Source organism: Hesperophylax consimilis, chromosome 17, assembly GCF_061612785.1.
Source record: "Hesperophylax consimilis isolate HC1 chromosome 17, BYU_Hcon_1.0, whole genome shotgun sequence".
NCBI lineage: Eukaryota > Metazoa > Arthropoda > Insecta > Trichoptera > Limnephilidae > Hesperophylax > Hesperophylax consimilis.
Genome location: NC_142852.1, coordinates 6,128,116 through 6,151,891, shown reverse-complemented (window position 1 = coordinate 6,151,891; position 23,776 = coordinate 6,128,116). Strand labels below are relative to the sequence as shown.

The 23,776-nt window shown below is 34.9% G+C and overlaps 2 protein-coding genes and 1 long non-coding RNA gene across 4 annotated transcripts; 1 reads left to right on the top strand and 2 right to left on the bottom strand.

The window, feature by feature from the left end:
- The first annotated feature begins 390 nt into the window (after nucleotides 1-390).
- On the top strand, nucleotides 391-4,915 carry LOC149415858 (uncharacterized). Of its 2 annotated transcripts, XM_089641808.1 has the most exons (6): nucleotides 391-712; nucleotides 1,105-1,284; nucleotides 2,468-2,644; nucleotides 3,072-3,290; nucleotides 3,485-3,734; nucleotides 4,159-4,915. In XM_089641808.1, the coding sequence occupies exons 3-6, from the start codon at nucleotides 2,564-2,566 to the stop codon at nucleotides 4,167-4,169; spliced, it is 561 nt and encodes a 186-aa protein (XP_089497934.1). In that variant the 5' UTR covers nucleotides 391-712; nucleotides 1,105-1,284; nucleotides 2,468-2,563; the 3' UTR covers nucleotides 4,170-4,915. The 2 variants fall into 2 exon arrangements, 1 of the variants encoding a protein (XP_089497934.1); XR_016303587.1 differs by lacking the exon at nucleotides 4,159-4,915 and having other exon boundaries at nucleotides 2,468-2,618; nucleotides 3,485-3,601.
- On the bottom strand, nucleotides 3,994-6,306 carry LOC149415857 (uncharacterized). Its single transcript, XR_016303588.1, has 3 exons — nucleotides 5,949-6,306; nucleotides 5,639-5,852; nucleotides 3,994-4,101 (listed from the first exon to the last, which is right to left on the bottom strand). It is a non-coding gene; the product is annotated as an uncharacterized LOC149415857 (long non-coding RNA).
- Nucleotides 6,307-8,394: 2,088 nt separating this feature from the next.
- On the bottom strand, nucleotides 8,395-23,558 carry LOC149415856 (uncharacterized). Its single transcript, XM_089641749.1, has 6 exons — nucleotides 23,463-23,558; nucleotides 22,988-23,080; nucleotides 13,079-13,228; nucleotides 12,812-12,938; nucleotides 9,868-9,883; nucleotides 8,395-8,475 (listed from the first exon to the last, which is right to left on the bottom strand). The coding sequence occupies exons 2-6, from the start codon at nucleotides 23,052-23,054 to the stop codon at nucleotides 8,395-8,397; spliced, it is 441 nt and encodes a 146-aa protein (XP_089497875.1). The 5' UTR covers nucleotides 23,055-23,080; nucleotides 23,463-23,558.
- Nucleotides 23,559-23,776: the final 218 nt, after the last annotated feature.

Sequence of the window (23,776 nt, the reverse complement as noted above, 5' to 3'; positions counted from 1 at the left end):
ACAAACAGCTTTGGCACATATCATCAAAGTAACGTAATAGATAATCATGCGTAATTTTGACTCACGCGTTCGTTATATTTCAAAACAGGTGACACTTACCTTATCGACACTTACGGCCGTTGTGGCCAACAATTTCGATGGATTATCAAAGGAATTCTGAGCCTGAGCCAGGCGCTGCTCAGTTAAGTGATCGTAGTGATTTGCTCCATTTCGCCTGAGGCTAACATTTTGATCATAACACCTCGTGTGTAGCACTGTTTATTTACATAGACAAAAAAATGACGTCAAATTAGAAACTTTACATTTCAAATTAATACCGAAGCATTAATTAATTGTATTTATTATTTATACAGATAATTTACTTTAAATAGTGTAATACATAAACCGACATTTCATATTTTTAAAACAAACGTATTTAATATGTAAAAAATAAGGTGTTAATTGACTTAACTTTTTTGTTTACGTCAAGTTTGACGTTTTATGCAGTTGAAACTTTAGATTCAAAATCATAAATATACAAAATGGACAAAGCAAAACGCTCAAAAAATTTCACCCCAAATGAGAAAATGCGACTTGTCGATTTAGTTACCTCGTCGCGGGTCATTTTGTCTAGGTCTACAGGCGGCCCAAATTACGCCACACTTTTGAAATCTAAAGAAACTGCTTGGAACGAAGTGGTTCTCGGTTTTAATAGCAGCAACTCAATTAACCGGTAAGTTACATACTGATTATCTCATATAATAATGTGTTCTTCAAATGCCATTGAAGCTCGATTAAGAAATATGGTTTGGGCACGTAGAATGAACGAACTAAGGAGTGTAAGGAGAGTATATTATTACGCGAATTTGGATGGTGGAAGAAGTCGGGGACGCCCGAGGAAGACACGGCAAGATAAAAAAAAAAAACTGATATTTGAGTAGGGCTATGTTAATAGTCCGAATAACAGAAGAGTATGTATGATATATGGTGTGATTGTGGGCGAGGCAAGTGGTTTGACAGACTGTCCTCTCTGCGTAACCTTTCTAGGAAGAGTGCAATGTTTGGTTAATTAGAATTTGTATACATCCCAATTGATTTCTCGTAATATTTTATATATGATTGCAGACCCCTAGCAGCTCTAAAAAAGGCGTGGGACAACTTGAAACGAGATGCCCGAACACAGAGGGCAAGTGTTCGTTGCCAAATATTTGGAATTGGTGGAGGGCCCAGTCAAGACATAGAAGATCCAGTGCTGCTGAAGGTTGAGGCAGCAATTGGATTAAGTTCCTCCGGGATGGTAAATTCGTAAGTTAAAATATCTTGTTTTTAATCAAATTGGTATTTGGTGATGACTGAACATGTCCACTGAGTCAGCATTAGTACCCGGAGCAATTAGGAATACATTATGTTTACGGTATATGGCAGTAGACCCAGAATTGGCGCACTCAAATAAACCCTTACTTTTAGTACTACCATTACGTAGTGGAATCCAAAAGCTTGTCAATGCATTGTCATTGTAGTTCAACAATAGCTGAAAAGCGCACATTACTTATGACTTGTTCATGTTTTCAGTTGGTTGTTGGTCATTCACTGACCCATTAGGGTTGGGAAATGGAAGGTTAGGTACATTTATAAATTAAACAATCTCTTCTTGCTATACAAATGTCTCATATATTGCAATAAATGAATCCACGCTACTAGAAAAAGCTTTATTCTCTTTGTGGATGGATTTGGCAGTTAATTTACTGATTTTAAATCTATTTTTGCTGTCATGTCTCTCTAAACTATCGACCAATGAAAATACATGCAGTTTTGTTAGGTTTTGATGAGCAAATATTAAATATTCAGTACTCGACGTAAAATGTCTTACGAGGTTGAATTTTCAGGAAATTAAAAAAAAAAAAAAACAAAGAAAAAACTGTTTTGTTAATGAAGGTTTTTTGAATCTAAACTCTTAACTGTAACCTTTGATAAAACTACAGAAAAAAACATCATCCACATAAAGATTCAGCATTAAAAAACTAGGCAGAAAGTTACAAGTTTTACATAAATAATAGAATAGTTTACAGTTTATAGGAACATAGTATGTATTATTGATCATAACAGTAAGTAGCAACACCAATAAACCGGAGTGACCAATCACAGGCATCCGGAACGTTGGTGTTGGCAGCTCTCTATGCCGTGAAGGAGCGCATCTAGTGGAGTATCCTTGTTCATCAGAGCGTTTGGAGTGGGAGTCGTAACCCTCGGCAACAGAGACTCGAAGATGTGGGCAACATGAAAGCAAACCAAAGAAAGATTAAAAAGTACACATAAAAGGCATTATTATTGATATTGGTCTGCGAAGCTAATGAACGATGACCAATAAACAAGAATCATAAATCATAAAGAAAATAGTTCCCACAGTGCAAAACTAGCAATTAACAGAATATAGAGAGAATTTAATATAATTTAACGTGACATACATATTTGTATTCTATTTTGAAAGGTTTGATTGCAATGGTCCTGCCGTCCAAGATGATCAACAGGCAACAGGCAACAGGTACAGCCGGGAGGAAGTAGAGCAGCCGACTAATTGTCAATAATGGCATTGTTCGCATTGGTGTCTCAACTGCTCCCAACTCCGGGGAGTCAGTACGGTGAGACTGCGGCATCTCCAATTGGGGTGTGTTGTGAAACTGAAGGTATTAGGGAAGGAAGGGGAAGATGGTTATACAAGTACTTGGGTATTCAAATCTGGTCACCAAGCATGGCTAAAACCATTTCATTCCATCTTTCAATTCTTTAATGGTGGTGTTACAACAAACAGGGTGATACTGAGAGTATCTTCCACTCTGTAATGTACTGCAAATATACTATTTATTATTATTGAACAGGCGACCTTCGGATTGCTAGTCGTGAGCCTTACCGCTCGGCCATCAATAACTTGAAATAACTAATCTGCAAAATATTTTAATTTCTTCATTTTCCCATAGATACTTGTGTAAAATGTTATTTTATTACACGGTCTTTTGAAAGGTTTACACATTATTTGTTTTTAAATTACTTGTGGCTGGTTATAAAACTTGATATTCTTTTTATATTTTGTTCAGGATGAAAATCCAGTTTTCACACTTCCTGAAAGTCCAGTGATGCCAGTGGTATCAACTGTTCGACCCGTAGTTCCAAGGAAGGCATTCAAGAGGCGACTGTGCTTGGGAAAATCAACAAAGGACTCGCTCTTTAGTGACCTGCAAAATGTTGCTACCACCCAACTTGCGACGGAAAGAGTGTTATTAGAGACCCAGACTGAAAACTTTCAAATGCAAAAGGTCCAGTCTAATGTATAAAAACAGTTTATTATAAACAAGTTCTGCTTTGTAATTATTATTATGCGTTACAGCTGTTTCGCCCTCTGAAGGCATTATCAAACTGTTTTTATACATTAGATAACAAATTATTGAATATATAAAATAAATAAAAATTGAAATGGAGTTCTACAAAATTAACTAATAACAATAAACAGGTCCAGTCTCTTTTGCAATGCGACCTCCTGAGTATGCAGACTGCCCACTTGAAAGTCCAACTGGAAATGCTCGATGCGGCGAGGGTCTCAAAAGAAGCCCAATCGGATATACAACTGCAAATCCTTAGTGATGCCAGGAAGCAGAAGGTCGCAGAGGCAGCCCGAGCAGAAATCCGATGGGAAATCCAACTGGATATATTGAAGTTGGAGAGGAGAGCTCAGGAGGCAATTACAAAGAAATTAGAAAGTGGTAATTGTTAATATTATAATGCTTGTACATACATATTATTTGCAATAACGTCTCTATTTAAATGGGCGATGTTGTTCCCTGCATTGTTCCTGAATGCCACATTGTTGGGTTCATCACCAACACCGTGGATCCAATCTTGTGGATATTCCTCCCCACGATTGATGCATATGTTGTGAAGAACTCCACATGCAACTATAACTGCCATCGTGGTGTCGATGTTTAGTCGTAGGCCATTGGATAAGACCGGAAATCGTCTTATCCACAATCCATATTGTCTTTCTACCACGTTCCTTGTTTTTATATGTTTTGTGTTGTAGTTGTTCTGGTTGGGTGTTTCCGGATTTCGATATGGTGTCAGCAGATATGTCTAAAATATGAAATAAAACATACATTTGTAATAATGTTATACTGTTTTCTTTTGCAGAATGTCCTTAAAATCAAGTAAATCCACGTTCGGCTGGAGCACTCGAGAATGGTGCACGCGCTAAGTATTCCCGCACTAAAGGATTTTTTTCTTGTTTTTTTTATTATTTCCTATATTTTCATAATGTGCGTATATATGTATGTCACAATTTTCTTAAGTTATTTTCAGTTGTTTCAAATATTCTCATAATGTGCATATATATGTATGTCACAGTAAACAATATCAAATTCTCCCTATATTCTATTAATTGCTAGTTTTGCTTTGTGGGAACTATTTTCTTTATGATTTATGATTCTTGTTTATTGGTCATCGTTCATTAGCTTCGCAGACCAATATCAATAATAATGCCTTTTATGTGTACTTTTTAATCTTTCTTTGGTTTGCTTTCATGTTGCCCACATCTTCGAGTCTCTGTTGCCGAGGGTTACGACTCCCACTCCAAACGCTCTGATGAACAAGGATACTCCACTAGATGCGCTCCTTCACGGCATAGAGAGCTGCCAACACCAACGTTCCGGATGCCTGTGATTGGTCACTCCGGTTTATTGGTGTTGCTTCCATACTATGTTCCTATAACATTCCATACTAACACATTCCATACTATGTTCCTATAAACTGTAAACTATTCTATTATTTATGTAAAACTTGTAACTTTCTGCCTAGTTTTTTAATGCTGAATCTTTATGTGGATGATGTTTTTTCTGTAGTTTTATCAAAGGTTACAGTTAAGAGTTTAGATTCAAAAAACCTTCATTAACAAAACAGTTTTTTCTTTGTTTTTTTTTTTTAAATTTCCTGAAAGTTCAACCTCGTAACACATTTTACGTCGAGTACTGAATATTTAATATTTGCTCATCAAAACCTAACAAAACTGCATGTATTTTCACTGGCCGACAGTTTAGAGAAACATGACAGCAAAAATAGATTTAAAATCAGTAAATTAACTGCCAAATCCATCCACAAAGAGAATAAAGCTTTTTCTAGTAGCGTGGATTCATTTATTGCAATATATGAGACATTTGTATAGCAAGAAGAGATTGTTTAATTTATAAATGTACCTAACCTTCCATTTCCCAACCCTTATGGGTCAGTGAATGACCAACAACCAACTGAAAACATGAACAAGTCATAAGTAATGTGCGCTTTTCAGCTATTGTTGAACTACAATGACAATGCATTGACAAGCTTTTGGATTCCACTACGTAATGGTAGTACTAAAAGTAAGGGTTTATTTGAGTGCGCCAATTCGGAGTTTGGAACGTTAAGAGATTTAGAGCGAAGCATGTCAGTCCACCATTAATCGAGTTATCTGCATTTATCCCTTCTTTCAATATCTCTACAACCTTGTCAATTCTCATAAACATGCTTCCCAAATACACTCTCATTTACCTATTAAATATAAAGTACCCATTAATCATACACATTCATTTTAAAGTTAAGTTATAAAAAAGGTATTTGAATATTTAAACAATAAATATACTTTTAATGGATATCCACTATCTCCAAGAAGTGCTCCATTTGGGTACTGCCCTGTCTCGAACATTGCTCTGGCTCGGCAGCCTTGAAAGAGTCATGTGTAGATCCTGGCCATCTTGCTACAATGTCTCTTATTCTCATTCTGGCATCTGAAATGGTCTGCACGTTAATGGAAAAGTAGCCCTTCCTATTTCTGAACGTTTCAGCTTCTGGTCCACCTTTCGGAGAAATCAGATGGTCAACACAATACTTAATTGGTACAGTACAGAAAAACATGCAGACAAAACTAAAACACATGCTTGTCTGGCACTTACCCACGGATTGAATTTTGACATGAGTGCAATCAATTGCACCTATTACGTTGGGGAATCCGGCTATTTCGTGGAACTCCCTTTTTACTACTTCCACCTCTTCCCCTATTGGTAATTTAATGTGGACAGGCCTTAAACTTGCCAAGGCACGAGAAACATTTTTTACGATTTTGCTGGTCGTAGATGGGGAAATTTTAAAAAAGTCTCCATTTGTTATGTGGAAACTTCCAGTTGCGTAGAAACGCAAAGCAACAAGCAATTGATTGCATGGTAAAACTGGGCAGTTTCTAAAAAAGAAATAAACAAAGCATGATAACATTAGATAAAAGGTTTTCAGACCTGATAAGTGCTAAATATATTCAATGACACTCGAATACCTAAGTCAAAATTTTCCCTTTCGCTTGCGTAAGTCAAGTTATCCTCTATTTGGCTCAAAATGTATAAAAAACACGTTTTTAATATATGTATAAAATTTATATCGCCGTCTTGTCGCCGCCTATATAATCCAATATTATTATCAAGCATATCGGCCCATTCCACCGCATCTACTATATTCAAAATGTTCATAATTCGAATTAAAAAACCGACAAGAGCGTGAACTGATGACAGATGACAGCGATGACAGATCGATTGCTTTCGCGTATTTCGCTCTGTTGTCGGTTTTTGTAAGTAGGTCTTCCTTAAGCGTCTTTAATCCACGAGGTTAGCTTCCTTAAATTTGAGTGGTGTGGCGATCAAATGCTTTGGGCAAAACGGATTTGGGCATTTCAGCAGGGTTGAGTCGAGTATTCGGCTCAGATTAGATTGGCCACAACGGCCGTAAGTAAATTAAATTTTGTAAGAAAGGAATATGAATTCAAATATTTATGCAGAACAAAAGTTTTTTATGTTTTGTTGTTGTGGTGGACAGCATTGCAGTGCTGCACTGCACTAATTTGACTATTTTTATATTAACACTAGTCGTAGACTGAAATTGGGCTGCAGACTAATACGGCCAAACTGAAAAATGTAAACGCCGCATCAGAGAATATTTGGCTTAACATTACAAACGATAACAATATTTGACTTATATATTTATTTTTTCGTTATTATTCTACTACTCATACCTATAGAGATGTCAATAGAAAATGAATTGGCAAGGATACACCACAACCATACAATGGACCTAATTTAATGAGGAGCATGGCAGTACTACGATATTTAAAAGACGCTTATAGGAAAAAATTGTGGTCCTAATTGGTTTTAACTTATAAAGAAATTAGTTATGACAACCATTTCTTCCTATATTTAGCATATTTTAAATGTCGCAGTACCGCCATTTTCTTTATGGAGTCAGGTCCATTGTATGGTCGTGTATCTTTGCCAATTCATTTTCTATTGACATCGGTACAGCATGCATTGATTATAAATGGTACAGTCATTAAGATAATGAATTAAATCAAATTTTTTTATGTTCGTTACAATTAAGCCAATCAAAACATATATATTTGGCAATGGTTTCTTTAATAATGGGCACAAGATATAAATTTTCGCAATTATGATTTAGTACATACTCGACGACATAATGAATTTCAAGAGCGTTGATAGCAAATTTCTTAGTGGGATAATTTAAGCAAAACCTCTCTGTGGGACGGTACTCGCTTGCTAGGATTGATGAATTTATGGGATCATATGGGTCACCTATACAAGATATTTTACATCTATGTTCTGCCATCCCCTGTGCAGCAAGAGCAACGCTGCTGGTTGCAGAGAAGACATGACTGGGTCCTGCACTTATTTCTGGAAAAAAATATATCATAGTTATTGAAGAAAAGATTGAAATATTATAGGAACAAAACTATTCCCTTTTAAGTAATATAAAACAGATATGTACCTTCATTTTTTACTAGCATCCCCTGTGCAGCAACGGGTACGCTGCTGGTTGAGATTTTACGCTCTGAAATAAATATAATTATTACATAAACCGAATTAACAAAACATATTATTATTATTATAGGCTGATGCAGTATAGAATACCTTTTAGGATGTAGTCATGATACGTGCTGAACACCATTCTCGAAATGGACTCTCAGAGGTTATGGTTGGAAACTTGTGTCGAATAGTCTCTGTCCGTACATCCTTTCACACAACACGTTTTAAGGACTTTATCGGTAGGCATTTTCACACATAAATCAACTTTACTGTTTCACACAACCAGATATTAAAAAATGTTTAGCAATGTTATGATGACAAACAATGGCGTCCGTCAAACTTTGTTTACAGTTTTTTCGAGGAAGTGAAATGGCGGGAAGCATGAGTCGGCCACCTAGCGGCGAGAACACGCATTACACGGTTTGCGAACTCTCTTTCTGGCACACGAGTCTTATGGTAAAGTGAGCGAGAAACAAAAAAACATCGTTGACGTAACAAACATAGATTTTCAAAATGGCTTCAGTTTGTGTTGACGTTTTTAAGCGGAGTTATACCCGTGACTGTCTGACTGAGTGCATCGCGCCCCGGTCGGCAGGGGCAGGGGCGGGGCGGGGAACATCTGCGGGACAAACATTAGAATGGAAACAATAGCACAGCTCAGTCAGCACAAACAGCAGTGTTTTATGCTTTCTTTTTTTAAATTTCAATCATAGATTATTTTCGATCGTTTTTCTATTAAAAGTCCCTAGTTTTGAAGTGTTTTGATTTATAATTAGCATAATAGAAGACGGAGAATCAAAATCGAAGAAAAAAAGTACGAATCTAATTTACAACAATCGTGGCCAGAAAATGAGACGTAAAGAAAATGGGTGAGAAAATTAGATGAAAAAAACGCGAAATGTGTATTTTGGAACGTGAAATTTACTTTGACCAAGAAAAAGGTATTCAAAATAAATAATGGATTTTTATCAGGAAAATTAATTAAATTAAAATTATTAAAATTAATAAAATTAATTAAAAATAATTAATTAAAATTATTTTTATCAACGAAACATTTCAAAAGATTTTTGAGAACATTGAAAATGTCATGCTTCAACACGGCTTAGACACAACTTTGTTGTCTGCATTCGCTGCAGACAATTCATCTGTGAATTATGGTGCTCACAATTCGGTGCACCAAAAAATGAATGACAAATATTCTGACACCAAAGTCGTTAAAGCAAATTGTAATTGTCACCATCTTCACAAAGCTGGAAGAAACGCCATCAAAGCTTTATCAAAGTGTATGCGGAATTTTCGAACAGTGCAAAACGGACGAGAGAATTACAATAATTTTTTGAAATTAAATACAGAAAAGTTTTACGACATGGGCCAACTAGATGGTTAAGTTTGGGGAGAGCTGTTGACCGATTGATATTGTCGTGGCCTGCTGTATCAGCGTATTTTAAAAGACGTGGTGAAGCAGCATGCCATAAAATAATACGGGAATTTGCAAAAGAGTGTGGCGAAGGCGAATCCAATGACGCTGGAAGTTTATCTATAAGGATCACACTACAGGAATGTTATTTATATTTCATTCATCATTACATGAATATGCTGACAGAAGCTATACTATTGCTCCGTGACAGCTGCTGAGTTGCACCCAATTATGAGAAACATAAAAGACAAGGTTGAAAGCCGACTGCATGATGAATTTTACGGTGCCAAAATAATGAGAGTTTTTAAGGCCTTCTGATCAGGATCAATTAAAAAAAAGAAGCCAATGAGGTTTACAGAAATATTGTAATTTTGAGGATTCTGTATTCAAAATCTTTTCCAAATTCGATCTAACAAGTGCAGTAAGTTACAAAGATACTGTGGAAGCTGTCGAATCACTTGGTTTGAAAAATGTCGACGAAGATAAACTTTATGACGAGACCCGAAAATTAAATCAAGTATTTCCTCAGTTCGTACAATCTAGTGATTCAATATTGCCTGTTGATTAACGATGGGTTCAGTTATTCAAAGTCACCTGAACCTTCACCGAACTGCAAAAAATAATTGGATATTTTATTCAATCCCTATAAACAATGCTTTTGTTGAACGCGTGATTTCTTTAATGGGAAATTTGTAGACAGACGAGCGAAATTACTTGTCAGTGGACATGGTGAAGGCAGAGATAATTTTGAAGATTAATTACAATATGAATTGCCAAAAATTTTTGAAGTTTTTGAAGAAACCTGTTTTTGAAAGGTGGCAGCCCTAAGTGTGCCTCAGTTGTTTGGTCTCCAATTTACAAAAACCAAATAAACAACATCGAAGCAATCCAAAACAAATTCCTTAAATATATTTGTTACAAGTCATTTGTAAGATTTAATAATTATGCAGAAGCAGCTTCATACTTTAAATTGATTCACTGTGTGTACGGAGGCATCATAATTGTTAGGCACTATTCCTGTATAAAGTAGTTAACAATAATATTTAACGCCCAGAGGTGCTAAACAAGATTCCATTCAATGTACCTGCGCGTTCAACACGCTCTTGTATCCTATTCAGGTTGATCATAGCAAAACCAACTCTAAGCAGAATTCTTGCCTGAACAGACTATGCAATAATTATAATAGCGTATTAACCAAGGTTGATATATTCAGTTGCGAACTAACCAAATACAAGAGGTCCATAAAAAAATATATCTCTGATGGTTTGTGCATAGTGTTTATGTCTTTATTGTTTATATCTCTATTTTGATTTGATTTATATCTACAATCTCCATGGCTATAAATGTATTGTTTCGTAAATTTTTCGTTTTTTTTATTTATTTATTTTTTCATGTTCTCCATAAAACGGTTATACACCAATATATTATGGAGAAGAATACAAATTAAAGGTTTACACAGGCAGTTTTACTATTTTGTGACATATGTTATAAGATAGTTACTGAATTGTCTGTAAGTGACATTGAAAATGGCGATGGCTAATGCAGAATCGTTAAGCAGTTGAGTCGCTCTCTTTATTGGAGCGTTCTGACAGGCAGAAGTCCTCGCTTTATGTAATCTGTTGGTAAATATTAAATTTGTAATTAAAATTATACAAATTTAAATATTAAATTTGTATAATTTTTAAATTCAGGTTCCTTTCTCACAAAATTAAATTATGTTGTCTCAGTTAAAGTCACGAGGAGGAAATCCATAATTGATTTTATTTTACTAAATTACACTTATGTACAAACTGATTAAATGTAAACTGTCGATTTCCCAAAAATGAATACATAAATAAAAAACATTAATATGTGACTTTTGGAACATGAAGAAGGTATTTCTCCACTGTGAATCCGCATGTCTCCGTGAAGGTCGGTTTTTTCATAAAATGCATAGTTTCACAAGGAACATGAAAAAGGTTTTTCTCCACTGTGATTCAGCATGTGTGCCTTCAGGTTACCCTGGTTATAACTTGTATAATCGCACTCCAAACATGAAAGAGATTTTTCTCCACTGTGAATCAGCATGTGTCTCTTCAGCTGACCCTTTTTACAACACGTATATTTGCACACGGAACATGAAAAAGGTTTTTCTCCACTGTGAGTCAGCATGTGGCTCGTTAGGTCGCTCTTTCGATAACATGCATAGCTGCACACGGAACATGAAAAAGGTTTTTCTCCACTGTGAGTCAGCATGTGGCTCTTCAGTTGACCCTTTTGACAACACGCATATTTGCACACGGAACATGAAAAAGGTTTTTCTGCATTGTGAGTCAGCATGTGGTTCGTTAGGTTGTTCTTTCGATAACATGCATAGTTGCATACGGAACATGAAAAAGGTTTTTCTCCACTGTGAGTCAGCATGTGGCTCGTTAGGTCGCTCTTTCGATAGCACGCATAGTTGCACAGGGAACATGAAAAAGGTTTTTCTCCACTGTGAGTCAGCATGTGGCTTTTCAGTTGACCCTTTTGACAACACGCATATTTGCACACGGAACATGAAAAAGGTTTTTCTGCATTGTGAGTCAGCATGTGGTTCGTTAGGTTGCTCTTTCGATAACATGCATAGTTGCATACGGAACATGAAAAAGGTTTTTCTCCACTGTGAGTCAACATGTGGATCTTTAGTTGACCCTTTCGATAGCACGCATAGTTGCACAGGGAACATGAAAAAGGTTTTTCTCCACTGTGATTCAGCATGTGTGCCTTCAGGTTACCCTGGTTATAACTTGTATAATCGCACTCCGAACATGAAAGAGATTTTTCTCCACTGTGAATCAGCATGTGTCTCTTCAGCTGACCCTTTTTACAACACGTATATTTGCACACGGAACATGAAAAAGGTTTTTCTCCACTGTGAGTCAGCATGTGGCTCGTTAGGTCGCTCGTTCGATAACATGCATAGCTGCACACGGAACATGAAAAGGGTTTTTCTCCACTGTGAGTCAGCATGTGGCTCTTCAGTTGACCCTTTTGACAACACGCATATTTGCACACGGAACATGAAAAAGGTTTTTCTGCATTGTGAGTCAGCATGTGGTTCGTTAGGTTGTTCTTTCGATAACATGCATAGTTGCATACGGAACATGAAAAAGGTTTTTCTCCACTGTGAGTCAGCATGTGGATCATAAGTTGACCCTTTTGATAGCACGCATAGTTGCACAGGGAACATGAAAAAGGTTTTTCTCCACTGTGAGTCAGCAAGTGTCTCTTCAGGTTACCCTGGTTATAACTTGTATAATCGCACTCCAAACATGAAAGAGGTTTTTCTCCACTGTGAATCAGCATGTGTCTCTCCAGCTGACCCTTTTTACAACACGCATATTTGCACACGGAACATGAAAAAGCTTTTTCTCCACTGTGAGTCAGCATGTGCCTTTTTAGCTGACCCTTTCGACAACACGCATAGATGCATACGGAACATGAAAAAGGTTTTTTTCCACTGTGAGTCAGCATGTGTCTCTTTAAATTTCGCTTTTGAGCATTTGAATAGTTGCACTTGGAACAAGAAAAAGGTTTTTCTCTTAGATGGGTGAGAAAGTTCGTTGCGAAATTTGACTTAGGAGAGAAGGAGTAGTTGCGATGGGGAGGAGTGAACCCTTTTTCCACAAAATGCGTCCGAAGATCTGTCAACAAATTTGAAAAATAACATGGATGAAAATTATTCAGTTAAACTTTGAGTAAATAAGCGAAGTAAGTTCGTAGAAACGTTATAAAATATAGGAGGGGCCGAAGTTTTCAAGTTTACAATGAAAATTGGTTTTACCTGCTGCCTTAGTAATTCTTCCAAAGCGTTCCAAGCATTCCTCTTTAACATCCGGCAGGTCTATGTCAATTTTCATATAAGTAAGCCCCGCTTCATCTTGTCGGAGTCCAAGATCAGCGTTTATGGTAACTGTTTCCACATTAGTGCTTCCTGAAATAAAAAAGGGGTAAAAATAGAATGGATCTTTGCATGGCCAGCCTTGAACCAAATTCACTTAGTCGGCATAGGAGAGGTAGGAGTTGGGTCGATGGGCAACAACAATATTCATAAAGGAGATAAAAAGGAAAGGTGTAGGTAACACGATGCTAGGTACCAAGATTTCCGCCCAATTAAAAATTATGATACAAAATTTAATAATAGCTAAATTTCAAAATACATAGGTAAATTGTTCATTCAAAAAAAACTTTTTACTAAATTAAGTATAACATTTCGAAGAATGGTTCCTGGACCATAACAAACATTTTGTTTAAGTGGCCTGGGGTGAGTCCATTCACATCCTCGGGGTCTGAGCTCATTGAAAACAAAGGGCGGGAGTTGAGGATGGCCTCAATTCTAGTGAGAACTGTCGCAAATTCTTCATGAGTTAGAATGGTCTCACATATCACCCGTTTTAAATGGTATTTTACAGATTTTATCCCTGCCTCAAATAACCCTCCGAAATAAGGACTTGCTGGAGGGTTAGATGATTAGATAATAACATCACGCTGTGATGCCAAGAATTTATTTATAGCGAGTAGGTACCAATTTGTACCGACGAAATTGGTTCCGCTTATGATTTCAGAACAAAACCCTCGACGATCTGTAAGCCGGCTAAAGGCTGCAATAAATGCTTCAGAAGATAAATCGGACACGATCTCTAAATTAACTGCTTTCGTCGCCATTCATACAATAGACATAAATAACCCTTTGACGTTTTTGCTCCCCTACGTTTGTGATCTTTTAAAGTGAAAGGACCTCCGAAATCAACACCGACTCGAGAAATAGCACGGCTTTCTTGCACTCGATAGGGAGGTAAATCATCCATTAGGGGAGGAAGCGCCGAAGATTTCATTTTATGGCAGACAATGCATTTCGACAGTTGTGAGCGAATTTTATTCCGTGCAGCCACTTTCCAAAATTTACGCTGAATAGTGAATTCAAGGCTTCGTGGCTTAACATGAAGATATGTTTTATGATAATAATCTACAATTAAATAAGCTAAATGACAGAATTTCGGAAGTAAGATCGGAAATTTATTTTCGTATTAAAAATTTGAATACTTGAGTCGACCTCCCACCCTGATAATACCGTGATTATCAAGAAACGGTTTCAGGTTTTGAATTTGCGTTGAACATGGACTGCCATTTCGCATATTACGTATTTCAACAGAAAAATAAGTTTCCTGTTCGATGCGTACGATTTTCATAAGCGAATCGTGATCTAATTCACGAGAACTAAGATAAGTCGAGTTTGAATTTCCACTACCAGGACGTTTCTGACAATTATTTACGAAACGCATTATCCAAGCGACAACGCGTTGTAGTTTATAAAATGAAGAATATTTACTAATAGTCGAATTAGGTACTATTTGAGATGATAAAAACGTTTTAAGGTTGCGTGTTTTGATTTCGGGTATTTCTCCGTCAGATTGATTGTAAGGCCAGAGTGCTATTGGTTGGTGAAGCCAAAAAATCTATGGAATTGAACTCTGAACATAACAATAAAGTTGTCCTTAAATTATGTTAAAGTGTTGCTATATTGGTGTTTCAAAATAATCAAGCAATATATCGTTTTAAAAATAAGTGGTAAATGAATGTATTCAAATAATTGGTTTTTCGTTGTCTTGAGTAAACAAGGTGCAATATATCTTTAAAGTTTACATTAAAAGTTTTGACAGAAGAAAACCACAGAAAAACATTAAAATAGACAGGTGATCTGAGATAAACGGACATAAAACTTGATTTTTGCCGTGAATAGTGATATAAATAAAGTAACTCAAGATGGATCCTAAAAGTTTTATTGATAAAGCCACAGATGCAGTTCTAATTCTACAAAATTGCATTAATGACATTTCGACAAAACTAAACAATGAACAAATTAATAAATTAATCCCGAAAACAATTACAATTTTGGGGTTAATAAGCGAAATGGCAGCAAAAATGGCCGATATTTCTGGAGAAAATAGAATACTTAAGGAAATTACGGGTAACAATAAGCAATACCAAAATTTGGGGAAAAAAATTATTATCACTCCGAAAGAAGAGCAGACCACGGAGAAAACCGAAGAGGATATTAAAAAACAAATTGATCCAATTGAAACAGGAGTGATGGGAATAAAAAATGCAAAGGATGGTAAAATAATTGTTACATGTAGAAATAGTCAGCATATTGAAAAACTACAGGAAGACATAAAAATAAAGTTCTGTGAAAAATATACAACGAAGATCCCGAATAAAAGATTCCCATCAATAAAAGTCGTTGGAGTAACACATAAAATGGATGAAAAAGAAATCGTTCAGAACATAAAAATTCAGAACGAGTTTCCAGAAGAACCACAAAAAATGGAAGTAACTGTAATAAAAAACAAGAAATTAAAAAAGGAGAAGAATATATAATATATTTGGAAGTAGATACACAAACACATAGAATAATGTTGCAAATGCAAAAAATAAATATTGGATGGGAAAGGGTCAGAGTATTTGATGCATTTGACATTAAGCGCTGCTATAAATGCTACGGGTTCAACCATAAAGGGAGCGAATGTAAAAAAGACTCCTTTGTATGCCCTAAATGTACAGGTGGTCATAAAAGTGAAGAATGCAAGGCTATTAGAGGAACAGAAAAGTGTAATAATTGTATTAATACTAAAAACAAGTTGAAGATAAACCTAGACTCAAATCATCCAGCGTGGAGCTTCGAATGTCCAGTATACAAAAGGAAATTGGAATTGGAGAAGAAAAAGGTAAATTTTTTATAAAAAGCAACCAACTGCAAGGAATCATTTATTTAAATATTCAGAGTCTGATAGCGAATAATGAAGAAATCCAGATACTGATTCAACGAAACGATCCTGCACTTGTAATGTTAAGCGAGACTCACATAACATGCGATATTGAAGACAGCGAAGTTACTTTTCAAGGATATACAACAATACGCTGTGATTCCTACAGTAGACACACAGGGGGAGCAATAATAATTATCAAAAAAGACATAATATATGAGGTTATTTCTAACACAAAATAAGAAAAGAACTGCTGGATACTAGCGATCAGGATAACTTCTGGATATAAGAAAGGAGTATACGGAGTAATTTACCATTCTCCAAATGCAAGTACCAAAGACTTTCTATCATTTATAGAGAACTGGTGCACCCAAAACCTAGAAGAAGAAGAAGATAATATCCTAACTGGTGACTTTAATATAAATTTCAAAAATTTGAATGATACATATACTAAAAGACTTAAAAAAATTATCCAAGCATCGGGAATGAAACAACTTGTTAAAAGTGAGACACGAATAACGGATAAATCCAGGACGTTAATTGACCTTGTCATATCCAACAGATTAGATTTGAATGTAAAAGTTCTAGATGAGCCAAAAATAACCGACCATAACCTTATCCACATTACAGATAACACAAAAAGAACTAATACGAAAACCAGCAAAGTAATAAAATACAGAAATTATAAAAAATATAACAGTGAAAGGTTAATTGAACTTCTGGGTGATATGAATGAACTTCATCAAATGGAATTTAATGAAAAGTCTAAATCATTAATAAATAACCTTCAAGAAGTAATCGACCAGTTAATACCAATCCAAACTACTAAAATAAGAGGAACAAATAAATGGTATAACATAGAACTACAATCAATACAATATGAAAGAGATATACTGTACAAAATTGCAAAAATCTCAAGAAACTCACAAGACTGGAAAGCATTCAAAAATGCAAGAAATAAATACTCAAAACAACTGAAAGTTTGTAAGAACGATAACTTCAAAAATAAAATTATCTGTGAAAAAGGAGACACTAAAAAAATGTGGAAAACCATAAAAGGATTAATGCAAACTGAAGATAAAGAGATGAAACATGACATTGAATTTCCACATCAGATACAGGGTAGCATACAGAACTGCTTCAACAAATATTTTGTAAACAGCATAACGGAATTACATCAGAGTATACCAATACTGAAGGAAGACAACCGCGTGAGAAATGTTCCCCTAAACCGAGAAAAACTTGTGTTTAAAGAGATTGATGAAACATATCTTTTACAGATTCTAAACAGCACCAAATCAAAAGAGAGTCCAGATGGAATAAGTTTTACAGTTTTAAAGGATGCAATGCCAGTGATAGGACCTCATCTACTGAACATAATAAATGAATCGTTAAGAAGTGGAAAATTTCCAAACACATGGAAAACATCTATTGTGATCCCGATTCCGAAAGTTGTGAATACCAGAAAATGTGAAGAATTTAGACCTAAGAAGATAAATATGTTACCAAAATACGAACAGGTACAAGAAATTGTAATAAAGAAACAACTCGTTGAGTATTTGGAAAAACATCATATATTATGTGACGAACAATCAGGATTCCGAAATAATAACTCTTGTGAAGCTGCAATAAACATTGTGATTGATACATGGAAGAAAGAAACAGATAATAAAAAAATCACCATTGCAACATTCTTAGATTTTAAAAGAGCATTTGAAACGATAGAAAGGAAAAAATTTTTGGAAAAATTAGAAGATATAGGTCTTTCTGAAGTAGCTCTAAATCTTTTCAAAGAATATCTCCATGAAAGAAAACAGGTAACAAAAGTGGAAAGCTCAGAATCAGAACCGATAGAAAACAACCTCGGTGTTCTACAAGGGTCGGTATTAGGTCCAATTCTATTCATTATTTACATTAATGATATAATTAAAACCATAAAACATTGCAAAATTAGATTATTTGCAGAAGATACATTAATCTATATTTCATGTGAAGAGTACATAGATGCAATCAATAAATTAAATGAAGACCTACAAAATATAGCGAAATGGCTGAAATTAAACAAATTAAAACTGAATGTCAACAAAACAAAATATATGGAAATAGGCAACAAAACGCATAACACAGAGTTAAAATTGACAATTAATGACGAAAAAATTGAAAAAGTAAATGAAATTAAGTACCTGGGTGTGATACTAGATTCAAAACTAACTTTCGCAGCAAATTTTGAATATGTGCTAAAGAAGGTATCTAAAAAAGTCAATTTTCTTAGAAGATTAAGAAATAAACTAAATGGAAACACTACAGAGCTGATTTATAAAACTATAATTGCTCCACATTTAGATTATTGCTCTACTATGTTGTATTTGGCCAATGAAGGAAACTTGAACAAGCTAGATGTTATACAGAATAGAGCTATGAGATGTATACTAGGAAAAGGAAAATACGCAAGCATAGATCAAATGAGAGAACAGCTAAATTGGATTTCTATAAAAAAGAGACTATTATTTAATGTGTTAATTTTTGTACATAAAATCATGAACAACCAAATGCCAAAATATTTTAAGGATGAAATTGTTTTTAATAGAGATGTTCATAATTACGAAACCAGAAATTTAAATAGGATTAGATTGCCACATATGAAAAAAACAAAATCACAGAACTGCCTAATGTACAAAGGAATAAAAATGTATGATGAAATGCCTGAAAGTCTGAAGAATGAAGGAAGAATGAATGTATTTAAAAAGAAATGTTATATTTATTGTAAAAATATGTAAAATTACAAAATGAAATATTATCTTGTTTATATTCAAATGTATAAACTAACTCAATAAATAATAAAAAAAAAAAAAAAATTTGGTGCCGTAAACCACAAAGGGTGAGATATAATGTCTGCTGGGAAAAGCCCTTTTGAACCGGAATCGGCACAATTTTCCTCCGAGACAACTTGCTTCCAAACAGCATTTGGTGTATTTTCCAGTATTTGTACAACCCTATTAGCAACAAATGTTTTCAATAAATATGGCGGCGTTTTAAACCACGCTTAGTACAATAGTCTAATCTGTAAATAAAAAAACGTTTTCTATTTGTTCGGCAAATTTTACAGATGACATAATATACTTTACAAGTTTCGTGAGGAGAACAGCCCCACATAATTCTAGTCGTGGAACTGACAGGGTTTTCAAAGGAGCGACCTTCGATTTCCCAATAAAATGTGAGTGGTATTGCTATTACGCTCTAATAAATATACTTCTTCAGCATAACCTAATTGTGAAACGTCACAGAACCCTACGAGGAAAAGAAGACTTGTGATCACCGTGTTATAATATCTAGGGATATTCAGTGTTCGAAGTAATGAAAGCTGACTTACAAATTTACTCCACGTATTATGAATATGTGGTGGAACATCACGATCGTCTCAATCGACACTTAACTTCCATAGTTCCTGTAATAGACATTTTGCAAAAAATGTCACTGGGGTGATGATCCCAAGTGGATCGAATAAACGAGCTACCGTTGGTAAAATTGTTCTTTTTGTGTATATCTCATTTGAAGGTAGATCGACCTTGTGGGTAAAATTATCAGTCGTTGGATTCCACTGAATGCCTAATATTTTAAGAATTTGATCAGTTCCGGCGTTATCAAAAGAATGACCATCCTGTTGGTGCTCTTGTGAAACATGATCCAAAAGTGAAGGTGTATTAGATTGCCATTTACAAACCATTTACATATTTTAATTTCCCAAGATTTATCAATCCAATGATATATTGTTTGATTTCTAGGGCTGTGCTAATCGTTTCTGTCCTCGTTACCAAATCATCTACATAAAATCATCGCATAGAACCTTGGCAACGTCAGGATACTTTGATCCTTCATCTTGTGCTATCTGGCGAAGGCTACGAATGGCCAAGAATGGTGAACTAGACAACCCGTACGTTACAGTTTGTAACTCGAAATCAATAAACGGTTCATTCTGAGATTCTCTCCACAAAATATTTTGGAATTTACGCTGAGATGGAATAATTAATATTTGCCTATACATCTTACGAATATCAGCTGTAAATACATATTTATGAAAATTTAAAATCATACGTTGAATTTCACATTGCAATTTTGGACCGTTCAATAAAAGGTAATTTAGAGATAAGTAATTTGGTTGGGTTTTTGCCGACCCATCAAAGACCACACGTAGTTTTATAGTTTTACTGTCAGGATTCAAAACACAATGATGAGGTAAATACATGAAAAATGAATTTTAATTCCGAGGTACCCGTGTCATGTGTCCCAGACACTCATATTCTTATATAAAATTTCCGTAATTAATTGCTAACATGGGATCCCTTTTAAAACGAATTTCTAGTTTGTTCAATCGCGATTCCGCAAGTTTGAACGAATTTTGAGAAGGCATTATTTCAGATTTTGTTAATAATGGCGCAACATATCTACCATCACATTCTCGATAGTGATTCAAAGCGTAGATTGTTTCGGCTAATTCGTCGTCCGGATTACTCGTCATAATTGAAGGTGTTTCTTCAATTTCCCAAAATTTTCTAAGAGTATTGCTTAACGAATTTGTTTCAACAAAGATGAAGGCGATTTCAATAACAAATTTTCCATCTTCCCCATTATAATGTAACCGAATACACTGTTTACAGCAAATGGATAGCCGTGAATTATTTCATGGCCACTATTAAATATATCCAAGTACACGTCAGCTCCTAACAAAAGGTCTATTTTGCCCGACATGTAATATGATTCATCAGCTAATTTTAAATTTTTAAATTGTGACGTCACACTCAATGGTAAATCATATGACGGATGAGTAGAATTGATTTCCGTAATCACGACAGTTTAACATTGAAGAATAGGCCCTTTTTTTAATTCGAGGTTTTATAAAACATTTTGTTTTTCCATGACAAGAATTTATACTAGAATTGCCTAAGCCATTCAGTGAAATACGATGTGCCTTAATAGACAAACCTAAGAGCTTAGCACATCTTTCCGTAATCAGAGAGACTTGACTCCCACAATCCATGACGGCGCGAATAGGAATAAAATCATTATATGGATTTCGGACCTCAAGTTGTACAGTTCCTAACAAAACGGTAGAAACGCTCGGAATCGTTGTTGCGGCCAGGGTTGGTTGCACTTGAATTACTTAGTTAATTTTCGCCCGATGGTTCGGCGGTAATGTGCAACATTGAATGGTGTTTTTTATTACAAACCAAGAATGTTAAATTTGATACACAATCTTTTACATGGTGCTGTTTCAAACAATTGAAACAACGGTTTAAAGTTTTAATTTCGTCCCTCCTTTGATGGGACTTAAAGATGTAAAAGATCGACATTTGGAAAGAAAATGTGCACCTTTATATAATGGACAATGAAGGTTATTATCGAACCCTTTTTTCTCTTTTGTAGTATGTGGAGATAACATTTCTAAAATACGCGTTTGATTTCTTAGAAAACTCGAAAATTGAATCCAACCCTGGAATCTCTTCACCGGGCAATTTGGATTCAAATTGTCAGATCCATCGATCGTATCATAATATGACCAACAAATTTATCAAATATATTTTCTATCTTCATCGCCTTTATAGCGGCGCAATTCTCTTGAAACGTACTGAGTAACCGCGCTATACCTGACGCTGACTCGTTTTGTAAAATTTTGAAATTAAGAATTTCATCAACATAATGCGTGAAAAGAATTCTAGAATGTTGGTATTGATTTACCAGAATATTCCATGCAATGTCATAATTTTCTTCAATAAGAGGCAGTGATTTTATAAGTGCCAGTGCCGACCCTGTAATAAATGATAAAAGATAATGATATTTTTCTACATTAGTATTTATGGATTGCTGTCATGTATAAGACTTTTAAATAAGGAATGAAATGAGCACCAACTTTTAATGTCACTATCAAAAGTGGGTAGCTTTATCATTGGTGCACGAATCACCGAATTACTTGCCGTTTTAGGAATTGAATTTTCATTATTATTAGTGATAACGCTTTTCATTTGCATGATCTCGAAATACATTGAATCAACATTATTCGCAATGATTCCTAGTTCTGACATTTCTGTAATCTTGTCTAACGACATTAATTGTTCCTCAATCTCGTTATGAACCGTTAAAAATTTTTGTACCAAATCTTTTATCTTTTCACATCTAGCAAGAAACGTATATTTTTTCTTACTATCATCATAAATGCTCGCTATAAGCTCTTGCGTGATACGAGTACGTGATACTATTCGCTCACGTCGGGCTTGCAACAAAAGTACTTTTTTCTCAGCCATTGTATTGAGAAATTAATTTGCACAAACAATGCCGAGAGAATACAACAATTTATTTTAAATATTAACAAATTTGTAACCAGTTAAGTATTTTTTATTACCTACAGGCAATTATCGCTAGCAGCACGGCTGACGCGAATTTCACGCATATATCGACTATAATGAACAATTTAACCTTCAAATAATTAAATTAACAATAATTTTTTCAATTAATAAAAAACTTCTATCCTTTGCGCTGGTTCATACACAAATCACTAAATTTCACCATTTTTAACGTATAAAAAATACGTGTAATTTACATCATGTTTCAATAAAATTAGGGGAAAATAGAGGAACCGACAAATTATTGTGAACAGTATAATTATGTTAAAATAGTGCTGTATTTTGGTAGTTTCCGGCAAGGACGCATTTTAGGGTAAATACCCAATACACCTAATTATAAGACAGGATGAAACAAGCATATGTCCTGTTTGCACGACATTTCAAAACAGACATGGATTACGGACATCCGTATTTAAAGTTATATATTTTACACGTATGTAATGCAACTGGCTGTATGAGTACTCTCCGCATATTGCAAGATTTCCTTCGTTACAGCTGGGTGGTCGAAATCTAAATCCGAAAATGCAATTTCACCTCCACCTTCTTCCTGGAGCCCTGGTTCCGTCTTGATGGATATAGTATTTGGCTTCAGTAGATCCATGGTCTGCTTTGGTAATTAGTTTAACCCTGAAACAGAAAAAAGTTGTTACGGAATTCAGTTTTTAAAATTTGGCTTCTCAAGTCGTAACAAAAATACACAATAGAAAACCTTGAAGTTATGACAAAGGTTGAGAGAAACGTCGTTTATCTTGGGAAAACTCTTTATTTATTTACTGTCTATTTCTAGCGCCATTCCGTTGTAATCCACCTGTGATTAAACAACTGTTATCCGTATATTTGTTATCATTTTAATAAAATGCATTTGAAATACTAATCATTTAATAGGTTGATGTCATATTGACAGTTTAAAACATTCTGCTGTGACAAAACGCCCGATGATTCACTAACTAAACTGGAAGAACGGCCGCTACCAAAATGAATAGCAATGAATTTTAGTATTATTTCTTACCAATAACCCTCAAATGCATGGTATAATAAGTTTAACAGGGCGGGATAAACAGACTGTAGAAACAGGAAGAAAAATTGTCGGAGAAGAAAGCACTTGTCAAAAAATATACAGGTTAAGCATAGACAAGAATTAAGTCATAGATAATAATTAAATTTTCATGAACCTAGCCTTTTAAGAACCAGATAGTTTCTACTTTAATTTTTCTGGGTACGATAAATACGCCTCTCTTAATAGTAGTACAGTATACATTAATCATTTTCTAACAAAAAAATGCATTAATTAAATTATATTTTGTACAAAACAAAAAAGAATCG